The 22,228-nt window shown below is 45.2% G+C and overlaps 1 protein-coding gene across 1 annotated transcript; it reads right to left on the bottom strand.

Annotated features, from left to right (window-relative positions):
• Positions 1–4,237: 4,237 nt before the first annotated feature.
• LOC142659181 (ficolin-2-like) lies at positions 4,238–17,387 on the bottom strand. Its single transcript, XM_075835019.1, has 8 exons — positions 17,154–17,387; positions 16,494–16,607; positions 13,255–13,308; positions 8,542–8,583; positions 7,128–7,255; positions 6,545–6,674; positions 5,593–5,727; positions 4,238–4,806 (listed from the first exon to the last, which is right to left on the bottom strand). The coding sequence occupies exons 1-8, from the start codon at positions 17,218–17,220 to the stop codon at positions 4,550–4,552; spliced, it is 927 nt and encodes a 308-aa protein (XP_075691134.1). The 5' UTR covers positions 17,221–17,387; the 3' UTR covers positions 4,238–4,549.
• Positions 17,388–22,228: the final 4,841 nt, after the last annotated feature.

Genomic DNA, 22,228 nt, shown 5'->3' with positions numbered 1-22,228 from the left:
TCCTGTCCTTTATTGATTCCCGTCCTCCCGGAAAACATGTTCCTTTTCTTAGTTCCGGGCGCCTTTCAATCCCCAGCAGCATTTTGTGTGCATATTTGACACTATATATATATATGCAGAGGCAGTGTCCCTGGAAATGATGAGGATATCCTGTCATTCTACAACCTAGTATTAGATTAGAAAGGAAGGGTCTTATCTTTTTGCAGAAACAGCGCCTCTCTAATCCATGGTTGTGTCTGGTATTGCAGCTAAGTCTCATTTAAGTGAATACCAGACACAGCCATGAACTAGTGTCGCCGTTTCAGTAAAAACGATCAGACCTTTTTTTTTTCCTAATCTCATACTATCCCTCATATTGTGGTTCTATGTTTTAATAAATTAAACTGAACTAACATATCACGAGAGCTCCTCTAACTTCTACTTCTTAAATCGCATGGATAATCCTTCAAAGCTGGAAATTTGTTAGAACTGGATCTGCAGGGGGAGATGAAATGGCCGCGCACATGCCTCTTCCCAGCAGCAGGATGAAACGCTGGAGCCAGGAAAAGTTTAATACAAACATATTGACACGGCACGGTTTATGGGCGCACGCCTCCTGGCATTGTTTATTTGGTCAATATTAATGAGGGCACTCTCTGGTTGGCACCGTTTATAAAAGCACTCCGGCTGGCACTGTTATTAGGGTCACTTTCAATAACGAGACTCTGTAGGGCACAGTTTATAGGGCACTGTCTGGCACTGTTATTGGGGTGACTGAGTAATGGGCACATACTAAATGGTACTGTTAATAGGGACAGTCTTAGGCCTTATTTACACTAACGTGTTTCACGTCCGTGATACGCTCGTGAAAATCACGAGCGTCGCACGAACCTATGTAAGTCAACTGGGCCATTCAGACATTCCGTGTTTTTCACGCAGCGTGTGTCCGTTGCGTGAAACTCACAGCATGTCCCATACTTGAGCGTTTTTTGCGCATCACGCACCCATTGAAGTCAATGGGTGCGTGAAAATCCCGCGCAGCACGTGGACGCAATTCCGTGTGCTGCGTGTGATTCGCGCAACAGTTGTTCACGAAATGAAGGGAAAAATAAAATCACCTCCTCCATTTAATTTTCTAAACCTCAAAACCGCATGTCATAAGGATGCCATATGCGCGAAAATCACGCAGCCACACACCAAACACTCACGACACACGGAACTGCAACGCACAAAAAACGCACACGTTCGTGTAAATAAGGCCTTAGGCTGTCATTTTAATGCAACGTTTCCTGTCTGGCACAGTAAGGCTATGTTCACACGGAGTATTTTGCCGTGTTTTTTGACGCGGAAACCGCGTCGCAAAAAACGGCCCGAGAACGCCTCCCATTGATTTCAATGTGAGGCGTCGGCGTCTTTTTCCCGCGAGCAGTAAAACTGCCTTGCGGGAAAAAGAAGCGACATGCCCTATCTTCGGGCGCTTCCGCCTCTGACCTCCCATTGACTTCAATGGGAGGCAGAGAAAGCGTATTTCGCGCTGTTTTATGCCCGCGGCGCTCAATGGCCGTGGGCGAAAAACGTCGCGAAAATCGGCGTGCAGGGAGAGGAAAATCTGCCTCAAAGTTCCAAACGGAATTTTGAGGCAGATATTCCTCCCCCAAAATACTCCGTGTGAACATAGCCTAAGGCTGGGATCACACGACCTATTTTCAGGCGTAAACGAGGCGTATTATGCCTCGTTTTACGCCTGAAAATAGGGCTACAATACGTCGGCAAACATCTGCCCATTCATTTGAATGGGTTTGCCGACGTACTGTGCCGACGGCCAGTAATTGTCAAACGACGACGCGTAAAATGACTGCCTCGGCAAAGAAGTGCAGGACACTTATATACATTATATGCAGGACACTTCTTTGCAACGTAATTTGAGCCGTTCTTCATTGAAGTCAATGAAGAGCAGCTCAAGATTTACGAGCGTCAAAGACGCCTCGCATAATGTGAGGAGGAGCTTTTACGTCTGAAACGACGCAGCTGTTTTCTCCTGAAAACAGTCTGTCTTTTCACACGTAAAAGACAGTTCTCGTGTGCACATACCCTTCATGTGATTACTGTATGTCTGGCTCTACCTATGGAGGCATGCTGGTATTGTTATCCGTTTTTTAAACTGACAGCACCCTGACACATTAATGTCTACGGGGCCATGCACACTTCCGTTGTTTTAACGAAACCTTGCGGCCGTTCCGTGAAAAGTAGTGCAGGTCCTACTCCTGCCCGTTTTTGATGGAACAGTCTGGGGCCTTTTATTGAATTTGGTCCGTGAAGAAACGGACTGCACACAGAAGCCATCCGTGTGCGGTCTGTGTTTCACAGATCCGTCATTAGCGTCCGTACAACGGCCGGCGGTGCTCTGCTTGTCATTATGGAAACGCTGCCAGTATCTGCAAGCAAATTTCATGTGCAAAAAAATGTTTTTCCCATGAAATTGTTGAAAGATGGTAACTATGCAGAACTCAATAAATACAATATAAGTGAAAACTCAATTCTGAAGTGCTGATCACAGGGGTCAGCACATCGCAAGGTGACATCATGGAATCCGCGGCTGTGTCCATGCGCTGTGCTTCATTACTCACATCCATACACATGTTTTGATGGACTGGTTGCCTGCATTGAAGTCTATGTATGAAGAACGTCCATAACGTCTGATGTCAAACAACAACAAGGATGTCATATTGTGGTCCATATATCAGCAGCATGTATATAATAAATTATATGATATGTATATGATGAACTTTTTGTGCTGAGTGAACTACACATACAGTATATATACCGACATATCTACACAAATATAAACTCATACTGTACTAATATTTATTACATAAAATAGTGAAATATTTTGGGGTGAGAATAACAAAAATCATTCATATTTTCTATTCTAGATCTAGGCTTTGAAACAAGCGTCATTCCTACTATAGAAGAATAGAGGGCAGGGCGGTCAAGATTGGGCACCCCATTTCTATTTTCGTATGGGGTCCCCCTCCACAGTGTAACATTTTGGGTAATTTTATTTATGGTTCAATCTTTTTTTTTTATTGATATTTTTTCAAACAAACACAAAAGGAACAAATATGATCAATAACCACATATTTCCATATACATAAATTGAAAAAGTATAATGTTGAATTATTGGAATATAAAATTCTGTGTCAATACTTTGATAATTGATCAAAAGAACATATACCGATCAGGTGTATTCACCCCTCATCAGCATTAACCCCTTCCCCCTGCTGGCATTCTGGGCCCTAATGTCCAAGCCATTTTTTAGATTTTTCCATTGTCACATTCGAAGAGCTGTAACTTTTTTATTTTTGCGTCGGCATAGCTGTATAAGGTCTTGTTTTTTGCGGGACGACTTGCAGTTTTTATTGGTACCATTTGAGAGTAGATGCGACTTTTTGATCACTTTCTATCACATTTTTTTTAAGTCAGGATTAACAGAAAACAGCAATTTTTCCATTGTTTTTTATTTTATTTTTTACGACGTTCACCGTGCGGGTTAAATAATGTAACAGCTTTATAGTCGGGGTCGTTACGGACGCGGCGATACCAAATATGTGTAACTTTTTTGCTTTATTGTAGTTTTTTTTAATAGTAAAGCATTTTGTAAGGGGAAAAGCTGGGTTTTTCATTTTTTTTTTTTTCACTTTTTTTTTAAATTAACTTTATTAAACTTTTTTTACTTTTTTACTAGTCCCACTAGGGGACTTCACTATCCTCCGATCGCTATTATAATACACTGCAATACTTTTGTATTGCAGTGTATTACTGCCTGTCCGTTTAAAACGGACAGGCATCTGCTAGGTCATGCCTGCGGCATGATCTAGCAGGCATTCGCTGCAGGCAGACCTGGGGGTCTTTATTAGACCCCCGGCTGCCATAGAAGACACAGACACTCGGCGATTTTATCGCCGGGTGTCAGTGAGATGAGAGGGAGCTCCCTCCCTCTCTGCAAAACCATTCAGATGCGGTGCTCGCTATTGTGCACCGCATCTGAAGGGTTAAACAGGTGAGATCGATACTAATATCGATCTCACCCGGCAGAGCAGGGACGCCCCCAGCCCTCAGCTGCTTCTGGCAGCTGAGAGCAGGGAGATTTCACGGCTCCCTGCTCTGTTTACTTTATTCTAATGCAGCGACGTAGTTTGGCGGCGCTCTAGAATAAAGCCCACTAATGACCGCCGTAAAAAGACGTATCGGCGGTCATTAAGGGGTTAACAACAAAATAAAATAAACATAACATTTCAAGTATACTCAATAGGTCCTTTCTTCAAGAATTTCTTGTTTTAATTACAGAGTCATATCACATCAATTCTCATGTTTTTGTACAGTGCGGATTGTTTTTCCACTCGTCCCATATCCCTGAAAAAGTAGTAAATTTGTCTGAACCATGCATAAGGATCTTTTCATATGTATATGTGTCATTAACAGATGAAATGACTTCCGCGCATGTGGGTAATTTTATTTATATATCATTAATTCATGGTATGCCCAGCTGGTCTTTGTGTACAGAATTGTTTTACATGTTGATTTCAGGCCGTATCTTCATCTCAGTTCTCTTATAAGAATAGGAGAGCCCTTTGCCAGTGTACCAGTGTATGCCAGTCTTGCTGCTGCTGTGCTTCCCCACCAGATACAATCCATTTAAGTTGGCGTGGTAGCAGTTGTTGTACCACCAGCCACTAGAGCATGTTGTGGCACAATCCCCTTTATTTAGGTCATTATCCTCGTCTTTTGTAGAGAAATTCATCAGGTTATGGTAAACCAGTGAGTCACCTGAGGAAGGAGAAAAAATACACCATGCGTTATTTTATAATGCGATTCCATAACATACATGATGGGGATGTAGTTCTGTGTACATGAGAATTTTAGATACACCAGATCAGCAGACAGTATCATACATAAAAGGCTTAGGTACACCGGCTCAGCAGACAGTATCATACATAAAAGGCTTAGGTACACTGGCTCAGCAGACAGTATCACACATGACAGGGTTAGATACACCAGCTCAGCAGATACACCGACCTTTTGGGAAATTCAAAGATAGAAAAAGAACGGATCATATGAGGCACTGCTACATTACAAGTGGACAAAGGTCTGAGAAAGACGCTAGTTCGGCGTCGAAACGCGTAGCCATTGTTGTTTCTATTAAATAGATATATGTTTTAAGTTCATGTTACTTAAAATCTCCGTGTACCTTTGTCCACTAGTAATGTAGCAGCGCCTCATATGATCCGTTCTTTTTCTATCTTTGAATTTCCCATTTGCATTGCGGTGACCTTATGGTTAACCGGATTGGATCTTGGCAGCAGAACATATTGGATTCTTACCCTGAACCCTGTTCAATCACTGTTTAAATCCAGCACTTAGGTGAACATAGTATTGTATGACCTATAACTTGCCTACTTGGATTGACCTGCACTACGTGGCGCCGTGCATCTTGCTTTTATTTCCACACCGGCCTTTTAACCTTTTAAATGCACAAGTGAATGTGGCAGAGAAGGGGTTCATTCTGGAGAAGCATGGAGTATACGCAGTGACTAACCCCTGGATGACACTAACCTGCATCTCCATCTTTGAAGTTTTCAAGCTTTAATTTGTATTTTTCTTCCTCTCCAAGGATCTGAAATGAGGAATATTTGGCAAAAGAATGCACTTCGTCGAAGTCCTCTAGATCAATGCGTAATTCCCATGTACCTGCGGAGTAGAGAATCAGTAGATCAGTCATGATCCTCTTTTTTTTTGCGGATAGCATGCTGAACCTTTCATTTCTATAGGGCCATGCACAAATGAGTTTTTTTGCGGATCCGTGTGTCCGTCCACAAATGATAGAACAGGTCCTATTCTTGTTCGAATTTGCGGGCTCACCCATTCTAGTGTATGGGTCCGCTAAAAAAGGGTAGAACACAGTAGCCACTAGGATCGGTGTTTTAAAGGGGTTGTCACATCACTGACAATACGAGCGCCTCCTTGGGTCCGGCTTTCAAGAGCTGCTGTCAGCCACGCACTTCCTCTGCAGTGGCCGCTACGAGGTGAGATATAGTATTACATGTGGCCATTCGAATGTATGGCAGTGCAAGTAATTCATGGACGAACCGGCTACACAAGACCCCCTCTATATGCTCTAATTGGACATATCGAAAGTGGTCGAGATGAGACATCCCCATGTAAACTTTACTTATATAAGAGAGGATAATTCCTATTCGAAACCGCAATAAAGGAGACCCCTAAAGTGTACGACACTAAGCACATGATATATATGATAATGAAGCGCTGAGTAAGGCCACATGCACACAGCATTGCTTCCAGGGGGTAAATAGTTCTGTGATACGGGGTCCAAAGGAACATGACACAATTTAGTTGTGTTACCAGAGGCATGACGGGGGCATATGGAGGTACAGTATGGGGGCCCATTGACTTTTGTGGGGGCGATATTTCAGCGCTATACAACTCGGAGGTTATATAAGGCTTAATTTAAGATCACATAAAATCTTTTTATACTGCGTGTCATTACCTGCAGACGTTAACTGGTGAATATTCTCATTTCCCAACCAGAATTCAGTCAGACGGCTCCCAAACCCTTTCTTATAAGAATTCCAGTCACGGAAGAAAGCCACTGAACCATCCAAGCGTCTTTGCAAAACCTGACAATAAAACGGCAGATTCACTTCTAGAATATAGTAGAAAACGCATCAATAGTAACTACCTTACCCTATATTGAGGAGTGGATATGCATGTATGGGGCTAGGAACACATGCACTTTGGGGGTATCATCATGTAAATGGACCCAGTTAAAGTCTGAGAGGTCGGGGCTTCTGTAAGTTGTTGCCACCATCCTCATACATTTAACTGCTGGGTGGTCCAGCATGAATATCCTCCACTAATCAGCATTGCCAGGAGCTGGGGTCCTCCGCTGCACCAACCCACTGTCCCAAAAGATTCTCAAGACCCCCAGACCTGTGATTTTATCAGAATTTACCTAGTAATCATATATTAGGGAATTGCTAGTTGTGTAATTTCTTGATATATTTACTATATTAGTGTAAGTTTACGTTAAGTGATTTTATTATAGGTTTATTTTACTGCCCAACACTTACAATCCATCCTCCCCCATCAGTGTGCATATCACACAGCACCTTGAGAGGGGTGCTGCCATCTGGGTATATTGTGTGCCAGTCACTGAGGACTTCTCCCTGATCCAGTAGCTCCTTGCAGTTCCGGGCAGCTGATAAAGAAGAAATATAGGTAATAAATATGTAGTTGCAGGTACTTTATATATATCTTTCTTTCTGTGCTTTACAGATTGCACTTGGCTATTTCTGCATCTCGTACTAAATGTCAACCCGTGCTTATGACAAAAAAGTCTGTCCTGGAAAAATTCCTTTATAGGATATCTTCACCTTTGGACATCATTTCACAGTAGGTATTTAATCTACATAGAAAACCTAGTAACTTTGTAAATACATTACATTACTTATCCTGTACTGATCCGGAGTTACATCCTGTATTATACTCCAGAGCTGCACTCACTATTCTACTGGTGGAGTCACTGTGTACATACATTACATTACTTATCCTGTACTGATCCTGAGTTACATCCTGTATTCTACTCCAGAGCTGCACTCACTATTCTGCTGGTGGAGTCACTGTGTACATACATTACATTACTTATCCTGTAATGATCCTGAGTTACATTCTGTATTATACTCCAGAGCTGCACTCACTGTTCTGCTGGTGGAGTCACTGTGTACATACATTACATTACTTATCCTGTACTGATCCTGAGTTACATCCTGTATTATACTCCAGAGCTGCACTCACTATTCTGCTGGTGGAGTCACTTGGTATATACATTACATTACTTATCCTGTACTGATCCTGAGTTACATCCTGTATTCTACTCCAGAGCTGCACTCACTATTCTGCTGGTGGAGTCACTGTGTACATACATTACATTACTTATCCTGTAATGATCCTGAGTTACATCCTGTATTATACTCCAGAGCTGCACTCACTGTTCTGCTGGTGGAGTCACTGTGTAAATACATTACTTATCCTGTACTGATCCTGAGTTACATCCTGTATTATACTCCAGAGCTGCACTCACTGTTCTGCTGGTGGAGTCACTGTGTACATACATTGCATTACTTATCCTGTACTGATCCTGAGTTACATCCTGTATTATACTCAACATGGTGATCTCTTTTGGTCCTGTAAACGGGTGGGCAGTGGGGTCTGCTGATACTTTTACACATTACGAGTTCCCTGCAAATGACCAACAGTTTACATATACATTCCAAAAAGCCTGTAAGGTACTGTCCCTCGAACCTGACCACGCTAGGGGCCGGGTCTATGCAGATTTGCAGAGGTGTTTCTGTTCTTGAGCAGGGACAGAACTTAAAATGTCCCATAATATAGGATTACAATTTTCAGAGGTATGTCTTGGTTTGTCTTACACATATTTGCTTGACTCTTCCTGCTCTCAACAGTAATTTCCGAATTTCCACTCACCGTACAGTCCTGACTCCTGCTTTCCAGCTTCTCCTTTCTCTCCTAGAGATTAAATGATCAAGTAAATAGTATTAGTCCCAAAGTTAATTACAGTCCTGCCTTTAGTAGAACCATCCATACAGAGGCGTAGCTAGCAGGGGGTCTGTGGCTCCGGCCCATGAGATGGTGGGGCTCAGGGGTGGGCTGGGATGGTCCCCCAGCAGTGGCATGTCTCAGTTTCAACTGTATCTGCATCCTCAGGGCATAGATACAGTTGAATCCAATGTTGGAGCAGGGAACAGTCAGCTCCCTGCTCCAGCATTCACTGTGTAATGCAGACTGTGAACGGCTCAGCAGAGAGTGGCGCGATGCAGTGACGTCATCGTGGGTGTCTGCGCAGAGCCACACAGAGCAGAGACTGGAGGAGCAGATGTCTGTAGGGGCATTATACTGGATGTGGGGGCATCTATGGGGCACTATACTGTGTGGGGGCAGCTATGGGGCATTATACATTGTGGGGAGGCACTATAGGGGCATTATACTGTGTGGGGAGGCACTATAGGGGCATTGTACCGTGTGTGTGTGTGGGGGGTGGGGAAGCTATGTGGGCATTAGACTGTATGTGGGGAAGCTATGGGGGCTTTATACGGTGTGTGGGGAAGCATTATACGGTGTGTAGGGAAGCTATGGGGGCATTATACTATGCGGGGAGGCTATGGGGGCATTATATGATGTGTGGGGAAGCTATGGGGCATTATACTGTGGGTGGGAAAGCTATGGGGGCATTACACTGTATGTGGGGAAGCTATGGGGGCATTATACGGTGTGTGGGGAAGCTATAGGGGCATTATATTTGTGGGGAAGCTATGGGGGCATTATACTATGTGTGGGGAAGCTATGGGGCATTCATTATACGGTGTGTGGAGAAGCATTATACGGTGTGTAGGGAAGCTATGTGGGCATTATATGATGTGTGGGGAAGCTATGTGGGCATTATATGATGTGTGGGGAAGCTATGGGGGCATTATATGATGTGTGGGGAAGCTATGGGGCATTATACTGTGGGTGGGGAAGCTATGGGGGTATTATACTATGTGTGGGGAAGCTATGGGAGCATAATATACTGTGTGGGGAGGCTATGGGGGCATTATACGGTGTGTGGGGAAGCTATGGGGGCATTATACGGTGTGTGGGGAAGCTATGGGGGCATTATACGGTGTGTGGGGAAGCTATGGGGGCATTATACTGTGTGGGGAAGCTATGGGGGCATTATACGGTGTGTGGGGAAGCTATGGGGGCATTATACGGTGTGTGGGGAAGCTATGTGGGCATTATACTGTGTGGGGAGGCTATGGGGGCATTATACTGTGTGGGGAGCACTATGGGGGCATTATACGATGTGTGGGGAGGCTATGGGGGCATTATACGGTGTGTGGGGAAGCTATGGGGGCATTATACGGTGTGTGGGGAAGCTATGGGGGCATTATACGGTGTGTGGGAAAGCTATGGGGGCATTATACGGTGTGTGGGGAAGCTATGGGGGCATTATATGATGTGTGGGGAGGCTATGGGGGCATTATACGGTGTGTGGGGAGGCTATGGGGGCATTATACGGTGTGTGGGGAAGCTATGGGGGCATTATACGGTGTGAGGAGCACTATGGGGGCATTATACTGTGTGGGGAGGCTATGGGGGCATTATACGGTGTGTGGGGAGGCTATGGGGGCATTATACGGTGTGTGGGGAAGCTATGGGGGCATTATACGGTGTGAGGAGCACTATGGGGGCATTATACTGTGTGGGGAGGCTATGGGGGCATTATACGGTGTGTGGGGAAGCTATGTGGGCATTATATGATGTGTGGGGAGGCTATGGGGGCATTATACGGTGTGTGGGGAGGCTATGGGGGCATTATACGGTGTGTGGGGAAGCTATGGGGGCATTATACGGTGTGAGGAGCACTATGGGGGCATTATACTGTGTGGGGAAGCTATGGGGGCATTATACTGTGTGGGGAAGCTATGGGGTCATTATAGTGTGTGTGGAAGCTATGGGGGCATTATACGGTGTGTGGGGAAGCTATGTGGGCATTATACGGTGTGTGGGGAGGCTATGGGGGCATTATACTGTGTGGGGAGGCTATGGGGGCATTATACGGTGTGAGGAGCACTATGGGGGCATTATATGATGTGTGGGGAGGCTATGGGGGCATTATACGGTGTGTGGGGAAGCTATGGGGGCATTATACTGTGTGGGGAAGCTATGGGGGCATTATACGGTGTGTGGGGAAGCTATGGGGGCATTATACGGTGTGTGGGAAAGCTATGGGGGCATTATACGGTGTGTGGGGAAGCTATGGGGGCATTATATGATGTGTGGGGAGGCTATGGGGGCATTATACGGTGTGTGGGGAGGCTATGGGGGCATTATACTGTGTGGGGAGGCTATGGGGGCATTATACGGTGTGTGGGGAAGCTATGTGGGCATTATACGGTGTGTGGGGAGGCTATGGGGGCATTATACTGTGTGGGGAGGTTATGGGGGCATTATACTGTGTGGGGAGGCTATGGGGGCATTATACGGTGTGTGGGGAGGCTATGGGGGCATTATACAGTGTGTGGGGAAGCTATGTGGGCATTATATGATGTGTGGGGAGGCTATGGGGGCATTATACTATGCGGGGAGGCTATGGGGGCATTATACGGTGTGTGGGGAAGCTATGGGGGCATTATACGGTGTGTGGGGAAGCTATGGGGGCATTATACTGTGTGGGGAGGCTATGGGGGCATTATACTGTGTGGGGAGGCTATGGGGGCATTATACTGTGTGGGGAAGCTATGTGGGCATTATACTGTGTGGGGAGGCTATGGGGGCATTATACTGTGTGGGGAGGCTATGGAGGCATTATACTGTGTGGGGAGGCTATGGGGGCATTATACTGTGTGGGGAGGCTATGGGGGCATTATACTGTGTGGGGAGGCTATGGGGGCATTATACTGTGTGGGGAGGCTATGGGGGCATTATACGGTGTGTGGGGAAGCTATGGGGGCATTATACTGTGTGGGGAAGCTATGGGGTCATTATAGTGTGTGTGGAAGCTATGGGGGCATTATACGGTGTGTGGGGAAGCTATGTGGGCATTATACGGTGTGTGGGGAGGCTATGGGGGCATTATACTGTGTGGGGAGGCTATGGGGGCATTATACTGTGTGGGGAGGCTATGGGGGCATTATACGGTGTGAGGAGCACTATGGGGGCATTATATGATGTGTGGGGAGGCTATGGGGGCATTATACGGTGTGTGGGGAAGCTATGGGGGCATTATACGGTGTGTGGGAAAGCTATGGGGGCATTATACGGTGTGTGGGGAAGCTATGGGGGCATTATATGATGTGTGGGGAGGCTATGGGGGCATTATACGGTGTGTGGGGAGGCTATGGGGGCATTATACGGTGTGTGGGGAAGCTATGGGGGCATTATACGGTGTGAGGAGCACTATGGGGGCATTATACTGTGTGGGGAGGCTATGGGGGCATTATACGGTGTGTGGGGAAGCTATGTGGGCATTATACGGTGTGTGGGGAGGCTATGGGGGCATTATACTGTGTGGGGAGGTTATGGGGGCATTATACTGTGTGGGGAGGCTATGGGGGCATTATACGGTGTGTGGGGAGGCTATGGGGGCATTATACAGTGTGTGGGGAAGCTATGTGGGCATTATATGATGTGTGGGGAGGCTATGGGGGCATTATACTATGCGGGGAGGCTATGGGGGCATTATACGGTGTGTGGGGAAGCTATGGGGGCATTATACGGTGTGTGGAGAAGCTATGGGGGCATTATACTGTGTGGGGAGGCTATGGGGGCATTATACTGTGTGGGGAGGCTATGGGGGCATTATACTGTGTGGGGAGGCTATGGGGGCATTATACTGTGTGGGGAGGCTATGGGGGGATTATACTGTGTGGGGAGGCTATGGGGGGATTATACTGTGTGGGGAGGCTATGGGGGCATTATACTGTGTGGGGAGGCTATGGGGGCATTATACTGTGTGGGGAGGCTATGGGGGCATTATACTGTGTGGGGAGGCTATGGGGGGATTATACTGTGTGGGGAGGCTATGGGGGCATTATACTGTGTGGGGAGGCTATGGGGGCATTATACTGTGAATGGAAGTTACGTAAAAAGCGCTGTTTCCGTAACACCCATTCACTTCTAAGAAAGTTTACAGAAACGGAGTTGAACAGACAACTACGCTGTTTACGTAAGCCTGACCCTGCCAGATGCGCCTCTGCAGTTATAACTATGTGTTGGGGGCTCACTGGTTAGGGGCCCACTCAGATATGCGCCCCCCCCCACCTCGAACTAAACCGCTAGCTACGCCTCTGCATCCACATTATGAAGAGATGAGCAGATAGTTGACATGTTCATCCCCTCCCCCTATTAATTACTCAAAGGAGTTTTACGTGACTGAAATATTGATGGCCTATCCTTAGGTATTCTAGGGTGGGCATTAGGTTTTAAGTGAACCTGTTTCCGGTTGGCACTGAGGTGGTGCAGCGTGGTAATACATCACTCATGCAGAGCCCCTTCTAGTCAGACGTAAAAGTAGGTTTGGATGAAATCAATGTGCGCCTATTGTTTTCTATGGAACTTGCTGCCTTGCAATGCCAACAGCTCCACTATTAGCCACAAGGTTTCACATTTGATGGTATGATAAGCGGCGTCACTAACCTTTATGTCCCTGTGGCCCAATCTTTCCAGCATCTCCTGTAGATCCTTTATGCCCTAAGAATCAAAGAAACCATAAAAACGTACTATATATACAGGTTTGCTTTTGGTAAGCAACATTCAATAAGGCCCCATGCACACGACCGTACCCGTAATCACGGTCCGTGATTACAGGCACGGCCGCGGACAGCTATCCACATTTGCGGGCTGTGCTCCCATTTTAAAGTATGGGAGCACGGTCCGTAAAATCAAAAAATAGGACATGTCCTATTTTTTACGGATGCTTTCTACGGGTTGTAAATATACGAGAAGGTGTCCGTGGACCATAGAAATTCATGGAACCGCATCGTATTTTGACCCACAATTACGGTCCGTAATTGCGGACCAATATTACGGTCGTGTGCATGGGGCCTAAATCTGTAGTGACCCCCGCCCCCTCTCAGCCTCTTCAGATAACCGGCAGTGACTTTGGAGCCAATTTTTTTAGAGGTAAACGGGCGATTAAATAAAAGTGGGAAAGCTAAGAAGAATATTTCACTACCTGCAGGTGCTGTGAGTTTAGTGGTGAAAATGCTGGTGATAGGTTCCCTTAACCCCTTCCCGCTGCAGCCATTTTTCGGATTTTCACTTTTGTTTTTTTCTAAAATCTGAGTTTTGTCGCCATATTCTGAGAGCCATAACTTTTTTAATTTTCTGTAGATTTAGTGGTATGAGGGCTTAGTGTTTTGCGTGACGAGCTGTAGTTTCTATTGGTACCATTTTGGGGTACATGAGACCTTTTGATCCCTTTTTATTTCATTTTTTGTGGGAAATGAAGTCACCACAAAACAGCAATTCTGCCGGTTTTAATTTTTACAGCGTTCAGCATGCGGACTAAATAATTATAAATTGTAATAGTTTAGACTTTTACGGATGCATCGATACCAGGGCTTCTTAGGAGTACAAAGATGGCGGACTTGGGGGCCTTCAGCAGGCCCCCAGGCTGCTGTGGCAACCAACGGCACCCCACCCTCCCGATTTCGCCGCAGAGGGGCCGTTGAGACGTTACAGGCGGCCGCTACTGACAGCGGCATTTAACAGGTTAAATTAGCGGGATCGTGCTCGTTACCCGGAAGTGTCGGCTGTAACACACAGACGACACACTCAGCCCGTGAGCCCGCTGCATACTCCTCCACCTGACGTAGATATACGGCGGATGTCGGGAAGGGGTTAATAAATATGTTGTTTTAGTGAGCAGATTTATCCAAACTGTATAAAAGAGAAACTGTTTGTTGCCCATAACAACCAATCACTGCACAGCTTTCATTTTACCACAGCAGTTTGATTAAAGGAAAGCTGTGCTCTGATTGGTTGCTATGGGGATAACATCACCTAGAGACAGGCAGCAATGTCATACAAGTCCATACATAATAATAACAAGAATTCCACCATTATCCTATTCAGTTACCCCATGGATGTCATATAACCCAGTGAACTGAATGCCATAGGTCACATGATGTGTGTGTCGGGGGATGGGGGGTGACCGCACTGCAGACAACAACATTACTTCTATAAACAATGCCATGTCCAAAATGGCAGCTAACGGCAGAAAACAAGGTGATGCTAAACGCCGCTATGCCAATTATGACAGAACAAGGCGGCAACAACGAACTGCAGATGAAGGAAATGCTGAGCTACAGCGTCTGCGTGATCGACATAATAATATGACACCACAACAAATCGAAGCAGAATCTCAGCGCACACGTAATGTAAATATTTCAGAAGCTCTAAAAACGACCCCCAAAAAAAGGGCCCGTCTCAGCAATCGAAAAGCACAAAGACAACTCAGGAACAGACAACAAGAACGGCCTGAAGAAACTGCGAAGGCGTCAAAACCCAGCGTGAGGGTAGAGCGGGTTACGTGGTGCCAGTAGAAGGGGATTGAGTATCGGGGGTCTATCACTATCTGGAAGTCAGAGTGTGGAAACAGTTAATATAATTGATATAAGGGGCGCAAAAACAAATATAAAACCCTTACAAAAATGATGAAGCAACACGTGGCAGGGGTCCACGTCTCCTGCCCTGGGGGGATCACCGCCCTGCACATGCCTCTGCATTTTGTATTTTAATCTTTCATGAACAATCAAAGAACTGACCAACAAGAGTTTTCTAGAACCCATTGTATTTTTTGAACAAAAGTATTCAGGTGGTAAAGTGGTGGCATACAGGGGACAGTGGTGGCATACAGGTGGCAGAGTGATGGCACATTTGGGGGCAGACTTTTCTAGGGCCCGTTGTATTTTTTTCACACAACGGGCTTTATTGCTAGCATACACATATTTGGTATCGTCACAACCGTAACAACCTGCACGATAAGGGTATGTTCACACACTGAGTTTAAAACGTCTCAAAATACGGACCTGTTTTCAAGGGAAAACTGCTCCTGATTTTCAGACGTTTTTGAAGCCACTCGCGATTTTCGCTGCGTTTTTTACGGCCGTTTTTGCAGCTTTTTTTCAATAGAGTCTATGAAAAACACCACCAAAAACGTCCAAAGAAGTGTCCTGCACTTCTTTTTCGAGGCCGTTTTTTTACGCGGCCATTCTTCAAAACGGCCGCGTAACAAAATGGCCCATCGGAACAGAACGCAGTATTTCCCATTGCAATCAATGGGCAGATGTTTGGAAGCGTTCTGCTTCCGATTTTTCGGCCGTTTTTCGGGCATTTAGGGTCCGAAAAACAGCCGAAAATAGGCCGTGTGAACATACCCTAAATGTACAACCTCATTTATAATGATCGATGAATGCTGTGAAAAAAAAAACTTCAGCGGGACTGGGTTTTTTTCTACATTTTTGCCAAAATAAAAATGAATATAAATTAAACGACAATGTAAATATACCAAAAAATGGCACCTACATAAAGTACAGCTCATCCTGCAAAAAAACGAAGTCTCATACAGCTACGAGACGCCAAACAAAAAATAAAAAAGTTATGTGTCGTGTCAGGATGCAAAGAGGAAACAACAAAAAAACAAAAAATTGTTCTGGTCCCCATGGCCAAAATAGGCTCCGTCCTTAAGGGATTAGCTTTAGACATGAATGGAGGAGAAAACAGTTATTCGGTATTTTACGGAAATTTCAACCATTAAATATTGCACACTTTTATTGAATTTTTTTTTTCCTAGAACTTATATTTGCAATATTAAATGCATTGGAGTAATTTTGAAGGAGCCCGTTTCCTATTACTGTATTATCCATATTCACCTTTCTCTCCTGCGGCCCCGTTGTCTCCTTTAGCACCAGGAGATCCAGGAATGCCAGGGCAGCCTCTGAGGATGGCCAGTCTGTCCGAGTCTCCCACTCCCACAACCTTCACGTCTGTTAGGTGACACAAGCAGGAACACTTGAAGAAGAATATATAGTAACATCATCTTCACTCAAGAGTAATCCACTGCTTGGACTCCAGCGATCAACTGTAATCTGCAGAGGAACCTGAAAGCAAGTGCCCTATTCCCTCACAGCGCCACCACAGGGGAAATGAGGCATTACATGGTGTTCACTAAAGCTGTCTGTGTAATGCATGGATATGCTGAGTCCTCCAGAGAGTCACTCTTTATAACCACCCTCTTCCCTGATAGATGAGGGTCCTGAATGCAGAGACCCCCCTTTATTACATCAGAATTCTGTAATAGCCTATTTTAAAATGGGTTTACTAAACTAAACAACCCCCTTTAACATGAAGTCTATAGTAGAACTTACCTTCAAATGAAGTGGTCTGGAGCTATTTTTACTATTATATTAGGGAATTACTTTATGAGCCTTAATATGAGGATGATAGATTATCATAATAACAGGTAATATTACAATTCTATCATATATCTTAGAGGGGATCCAAACCAAAGAGTAGAGAAATAGGCAACTCACCTGGACATGAGTCCTCGGTATGACAAGATGTGATCAGCAAGGAGACCATGGCGATCGATAGCATCATATTGTTCCTTAGCTGGTAGCTCCTGACCCTGTGGAGGTCTTTAAGAAAACTGGATGAGTGGCAGAAAGCCCAGCCGAAAATATATACCAACCCATACCATGCCTGGAAGCTAGAAATCCGGCAAAACAGTCTCAGACAGATCAGGGATTGTTCTCTGCATACTGAATCCATGACCTTTTTTGAGTATACTAAAGCAGCTAGGAAAAAAAGCAAAGTCCCTGTGGCTTCTTTAACCCCTCACCGACCCTTCAAGCTCCCGTTTCGGCATTGGAGCCTCATATGGGTCTAACCACAAAAGGGCCAATAAAGTCAAGGAGAAGAAAACACTTACGGAAACGGTTAATGGATCAGATCCTGTACTGTGTTTTTTGTTTCGTTTTTATAGTTTTTTGGGTTATTTCACAAATAACGTATTCGTCCTTATTGATGATGTGCTAAATCTATATTGTCCAAGCTAGCAAATAATGCAAACACAAGACAAGTCTTACACATAGAAAAAGTTACTATTTATTAATAAATACAAAGACAAACTAGTTTACCCCCAAAAACGGACAGGATAAAAACATGAAAACAATGTACTAAAAATATATCAATTATAGAGTCCTAGAGAAGTGAACCGCAGAAAATATCACATCGGTAGGTAAACTGTAGCAGACATGGTGAAATGGGAGAAGTCATCCCACAGAGCACCTTGACGCGCGTTTCGCAACCTTCATCAGGAGAAGTTGATGATTCTACTCACATGGTCTAAATACGCCAATTTAATGGCGGTATCTAATGGCGCATGACACATCCGGATGCTATCCGGCACAGACCATCCGCGTTCTCAACGTCAGACATCTTAAGCATATTAATATCCAAAACAGGAACTTCGGCCCATACTATCACAACTTCCGGTACAGCGTTGAATGCGTCCAGAAGAATGAACCATTACCGGGTAAGTAATCAAACCTATCAAATTTATTTACCGTTTTTTTTTATACGGGATGAATTCTCCCATTTCACCAGTCATTCACATATAACCAAGAATGGAAAAAGCATATGTAGTCGATGTTAAACGCGCAAGTAACCCACGCAGCTTTCAAACACTGCAGGGCGACAAGCATCACGCCAACAGCGCCATCCCGCACAAAGTCAATATAGGTTACAGTCAATATAAAATGCTCATCTCAAATAAAATCACTCAAATATTCAGAACACCAGAAGCATCGGATGAGACCACGGGTGGAAGGCCGTCACCCATAGGATTGCCCAATTATAGGTATGTCCAACGGGTGACAGGCATCGCATCGGCAGTACCGACCGATACGGTGGAGTTAAACATTCACCTTTAACCACGAGTGAAAAAACACAGCCAATGTTTAACGAATTAGTGGCGGTGTGAGCAAGGGGCCAGCACCTGGAAAACTGGGCCACGCTTAAGCACTGCTTGGCGACTTCCGGTTCCGGCGCTGCCATGCGAGGAGGGTGAAAGAAGAGCTCTCCAGACCTACGCTATTAAAATCGACTGACACAGCCAGCACACTTACAGTATCGATCGGGGAACAACAGAAGTCTCACCGGCAGACTGCACCGAGTGTAGACAGGGAGTCCCGATATCATCACTGACGCCACAGCAACCCCCGAAGTACTTTCGCTGCGAGACGGCACGGACACGCTAAAAGGTACAAAAGAGGGGGGCCTCATAGCCCAAACAGTTCCAGCAGAGGAGCGACACGGAAATCAGTAGGGCAAGACACCGAGGTCAGTACAGTTGCCGGGACATCGATTAAACCATATTGGCGCCAAATACAGTACAGGGGAGAGAGAACGCGCCATTTTGCAGGCTTGTGTGGTTGAGTCCACACACAAACAAGAACCCAACAACTAGACACACACTGACCTGACCTGATCAGACGTAGACTCCGAGATAGAGGCAAACATCGTGAAGTGACCACTTACCGTGATGCCGCCGGTCACCAGGAAAGATAAGCAGACAGTGAGTCGCCCATCGTCAGAACAAGAAGACGAGATGTCGGACGGGGAAGGGGGGGAGGAACCCTCGACCTCGGTCAAGATAGACTACAAAAGGCTGGCTATGGAAGTAGCCAAGCGCATTACGCCTGACATACAGGATACCCTAGCCAGCACTATAGCAGCCTCCCTGAAGGAGATGCAGGCGGATCTTATGCAACATGGTATGCGCCTAGACGAGGTGGAACAGCGAATCTCGATGTTGGAGGATGAGGTAGCAGAAACGCATGGCACACTGCAGGAGCTGGTAACAGAAAAGGAAAGTTGGCTGTTAGTTGGAGTTTTTGGTGGAATGGTAGCCATATTGAAAGGAATGTCAAAAAATGGTTCCTCTTAGGGGACGAAGAAACGTCACGTGCAAAAATAACCACATATCATAAGAGTCCTATATGAAAGTAGTAACATGGAATGTTAAGAGGCTTTTGTCCCCACACAAAAGATCGATGGTCCTGAGGCACCTCGGTAAATTGAGGGCTGATCTGGCCCTACTTCAGGAAACGCACCTGGAAGAGAAAGATTTTTTCAGGATGCGAAAATTTTGGGTGGGGCAGGTTTATGGTTCTCCAGCAGTCCAAAAGAAAAACGGAGTACTGATTTTGATAAACAGGAACCTTGCCGCAACTATGCGCTCGAAGGAAGTAGATTCGGAGGGACGCATGATGCGTCTATTACTGGACACGCAATTGGGAGAAATCAGTGTCTATAATATCTATGCACCTAACACAAATAACCGCACCTATTTTCAGACCCTACAAACTACATTACTAGCAGACACTTGTGCAATGAAGTTAGTGGGAGGGGATTTTAACTCAGTGCAGTGTGTGACTCAAGATAGGAAAAGAAGTATCCAAGCGGCGACGCTTGCCGCGGATGGTATTTTAGCAGAATTCTCGCAAGCTACACAAGTGACAGATGGGTGGAGATATAGTCATCCAGACGATAAGGAATACACATACTATTCGCCATATCATAAATCCTGGTCTAGAATAGACTATATCTTTCTGAGCCAACAATTACTGCAGCATGTAGATCAAATAGACATCACTGATATGATCATATCGGATTATGCGCCAGTACGGTTGACACTGATAGATAAACACCCTAGGGGAGAATTTACGCAGTGGAGATTCCCGACTCACCTGGCAGAGGAGGAAGAATTTCAGCAGAAGTTAAAATCGATGGTGGATGGAGTATGCGATAGATAATGCAGAACACGTCACAGACCAGGCACTCTATTGGGAAACGGCGAAGGTGGTATTGAGAGGGAGGCTCATATCGTACGTAGCGTTTAGGAAAAAACAAACACAGCAAAGGTTTAGAGAATGCAGTGATAGACTTAGAGCGGCATACTCCACTTTTCTAGCTGACCCGGTCATAAGCAAAAAACTCAAATGGATAGAGGCCAGAAGGCATTTTGAAACATGGTTGGAAAATAAGGAAAGATTTGGGAGGTCACTCTATGAAGCCAAGCTTTTTAGGTTCGGCAACAAAGCCGGAAAGATGCTAGCAGGGCTATCTAGAGGGTTTCGACCACAGACGCATATTACTAAATTGAGGGGCCATGAAGGTCAAATTCATTCAGATCCCAAGAAAATAAATACTATACTGGAGGAATTCTACCAGCAGCTGTATGCTTCCACAGCGGGACAGGGGGATATACAGGGTAATCAGTTCTTAGCCAATCTCACCATGCCCACGCTCAATCAGGATCAATTAAGGGAGTTGAATACTCCAATAACTCAGGAAGAGCTGCAGCAGACGATTAAGACATTGTCAAATGGAAAGGCGCCGGGACCAGATGGTTACCCGGCGGAATTCTATAAAATACTACAGGAGCAAATAACACCGATGCTGCTAACATACTTCAATTCATTGTTGACGGGAGGAGATATTCCAGCAGCAGCAAATATGGCTTATATAAAAGTGCTGCCCAAGGAGGGAAAAGATTTGTTACTGCCGAGCTCCTACAGACCCATTTCTTTAATTAATCAGGATCTCAAGCTGATATCGAAAGTCATGGCGACCAGACTGGCTCAGATAATGCCACTCTTGGTGGGACCCTCACAAGTGGGGTTTATAAAGGGTAGATCGGCAGTCACAAACATTAGAAAGGTGTTGGGAGTCATGGATGGTATAGAGGCGCACAAGCAGGCGGCGATAGTGCTACTAGATGCTGAAAAAGCATTTGATAACGTTGAGTGGAGGTGGTTAGACATGGTCCTAGACAAATTTAATATACAAGGACCATTTAGAGTTTATCTGAAAGCACTGTACAAAAACCCTACAGCAGCTGTCTGCACCCCGGGCATTAGGTCAAAAACGTTTAAGTTGTCGAAGGGTACACGACAGGGATGTCCCTTATCGCCGCTATTGTTTGATCTCGCTTTGGAGCCTCTGATACAGATTCTGGAGCGAGGACAGATATATTCTGGAATTCGGGTGGGCAAAGTAGAAGTCAAAACAGTGGTTTTTGCAGATGATATTCTGTTATTTCTCTCCCACCCATCTAGACATTTGCCTGGAGTATTTGAGGTGATTCAGGAATATGGGAAACAAGCAGGGCTGAAAATCAACACGCTCAAGAGCGAACTTTTAGGTTTAACGCATCATAACCACACAACAGACGTAAACCTCCAACAGTTGGGAATTAAAATCGCAAAATCGCAGATAAGGTATTTGGGAATACAAATAGGAAGAACCACGGGTACCCTATATCACTTGAATTATGAACCCATTTTCCGCAAAATAAAACAAGAATTACAAAGATGGATGACCTTGCCACTGTCCATGTTTGGTAGATGCCATTTGGTCAAAATGATATCCTTTGCGAGATTACTATATCCGCTGCAAACACTTCCTCTTTTGCTGAAGCACCGAGATGTAAATACCTTTAACTCAGCTATAACGAAATTTATATGGATGAATAAACGCCCTAGAGTGTCATTGCTAAAGTTACAAGGATATCATTGGCAAGGGGGAGTGAACATACCACACT

The sequence above is a fragment of the Rhinoderma darwinii genome, chromosome 8 (assembly GCF_050947455.1).
Source record: "Rhinoderma darwinii isolate aRhiDar2 chromosome 8, aRhiDar2.hap1, whole genome shotgun sequence".
Taxonomy (NCBI): Eukaryota; Metazoa; Chordata; class Amphibia; order Anura; family Rhinodermatidae; genus Rhinoderma; species Rhinoderma darwinii.
This window is presented reverse-complemented; position numbering and strand designations above follow the sequence as displayed.

What these genes read in the sequence shown, in the direction of transcription:
- LOC142659181 (XM_075835019.1), bottom strand. Translation starts at nt 17,220, where the DNA reads ATGATGCTATCGATCGCCATGGTCTCCTTGCTGATCACATCTTGTCAT. An exon ending in TGGGCCACAGGGACATAAAG is followed by an intron (nt 8,584 to 13,254) that starts GTTAGTGACGCC and finishes TTTAATCTCTAG; the next exon opens with GAGAGAAAGGAGAAGCTGGA. An exon ending in GCAGGAGTCAGGACTGTACG is followed by an intron (nt 7,256 to 8,541) that starts GTGAGTGGAAAT and finishes CTTCTTTATCAG; the next exon opens with CTGCCCGGAACTGCAAGGAG.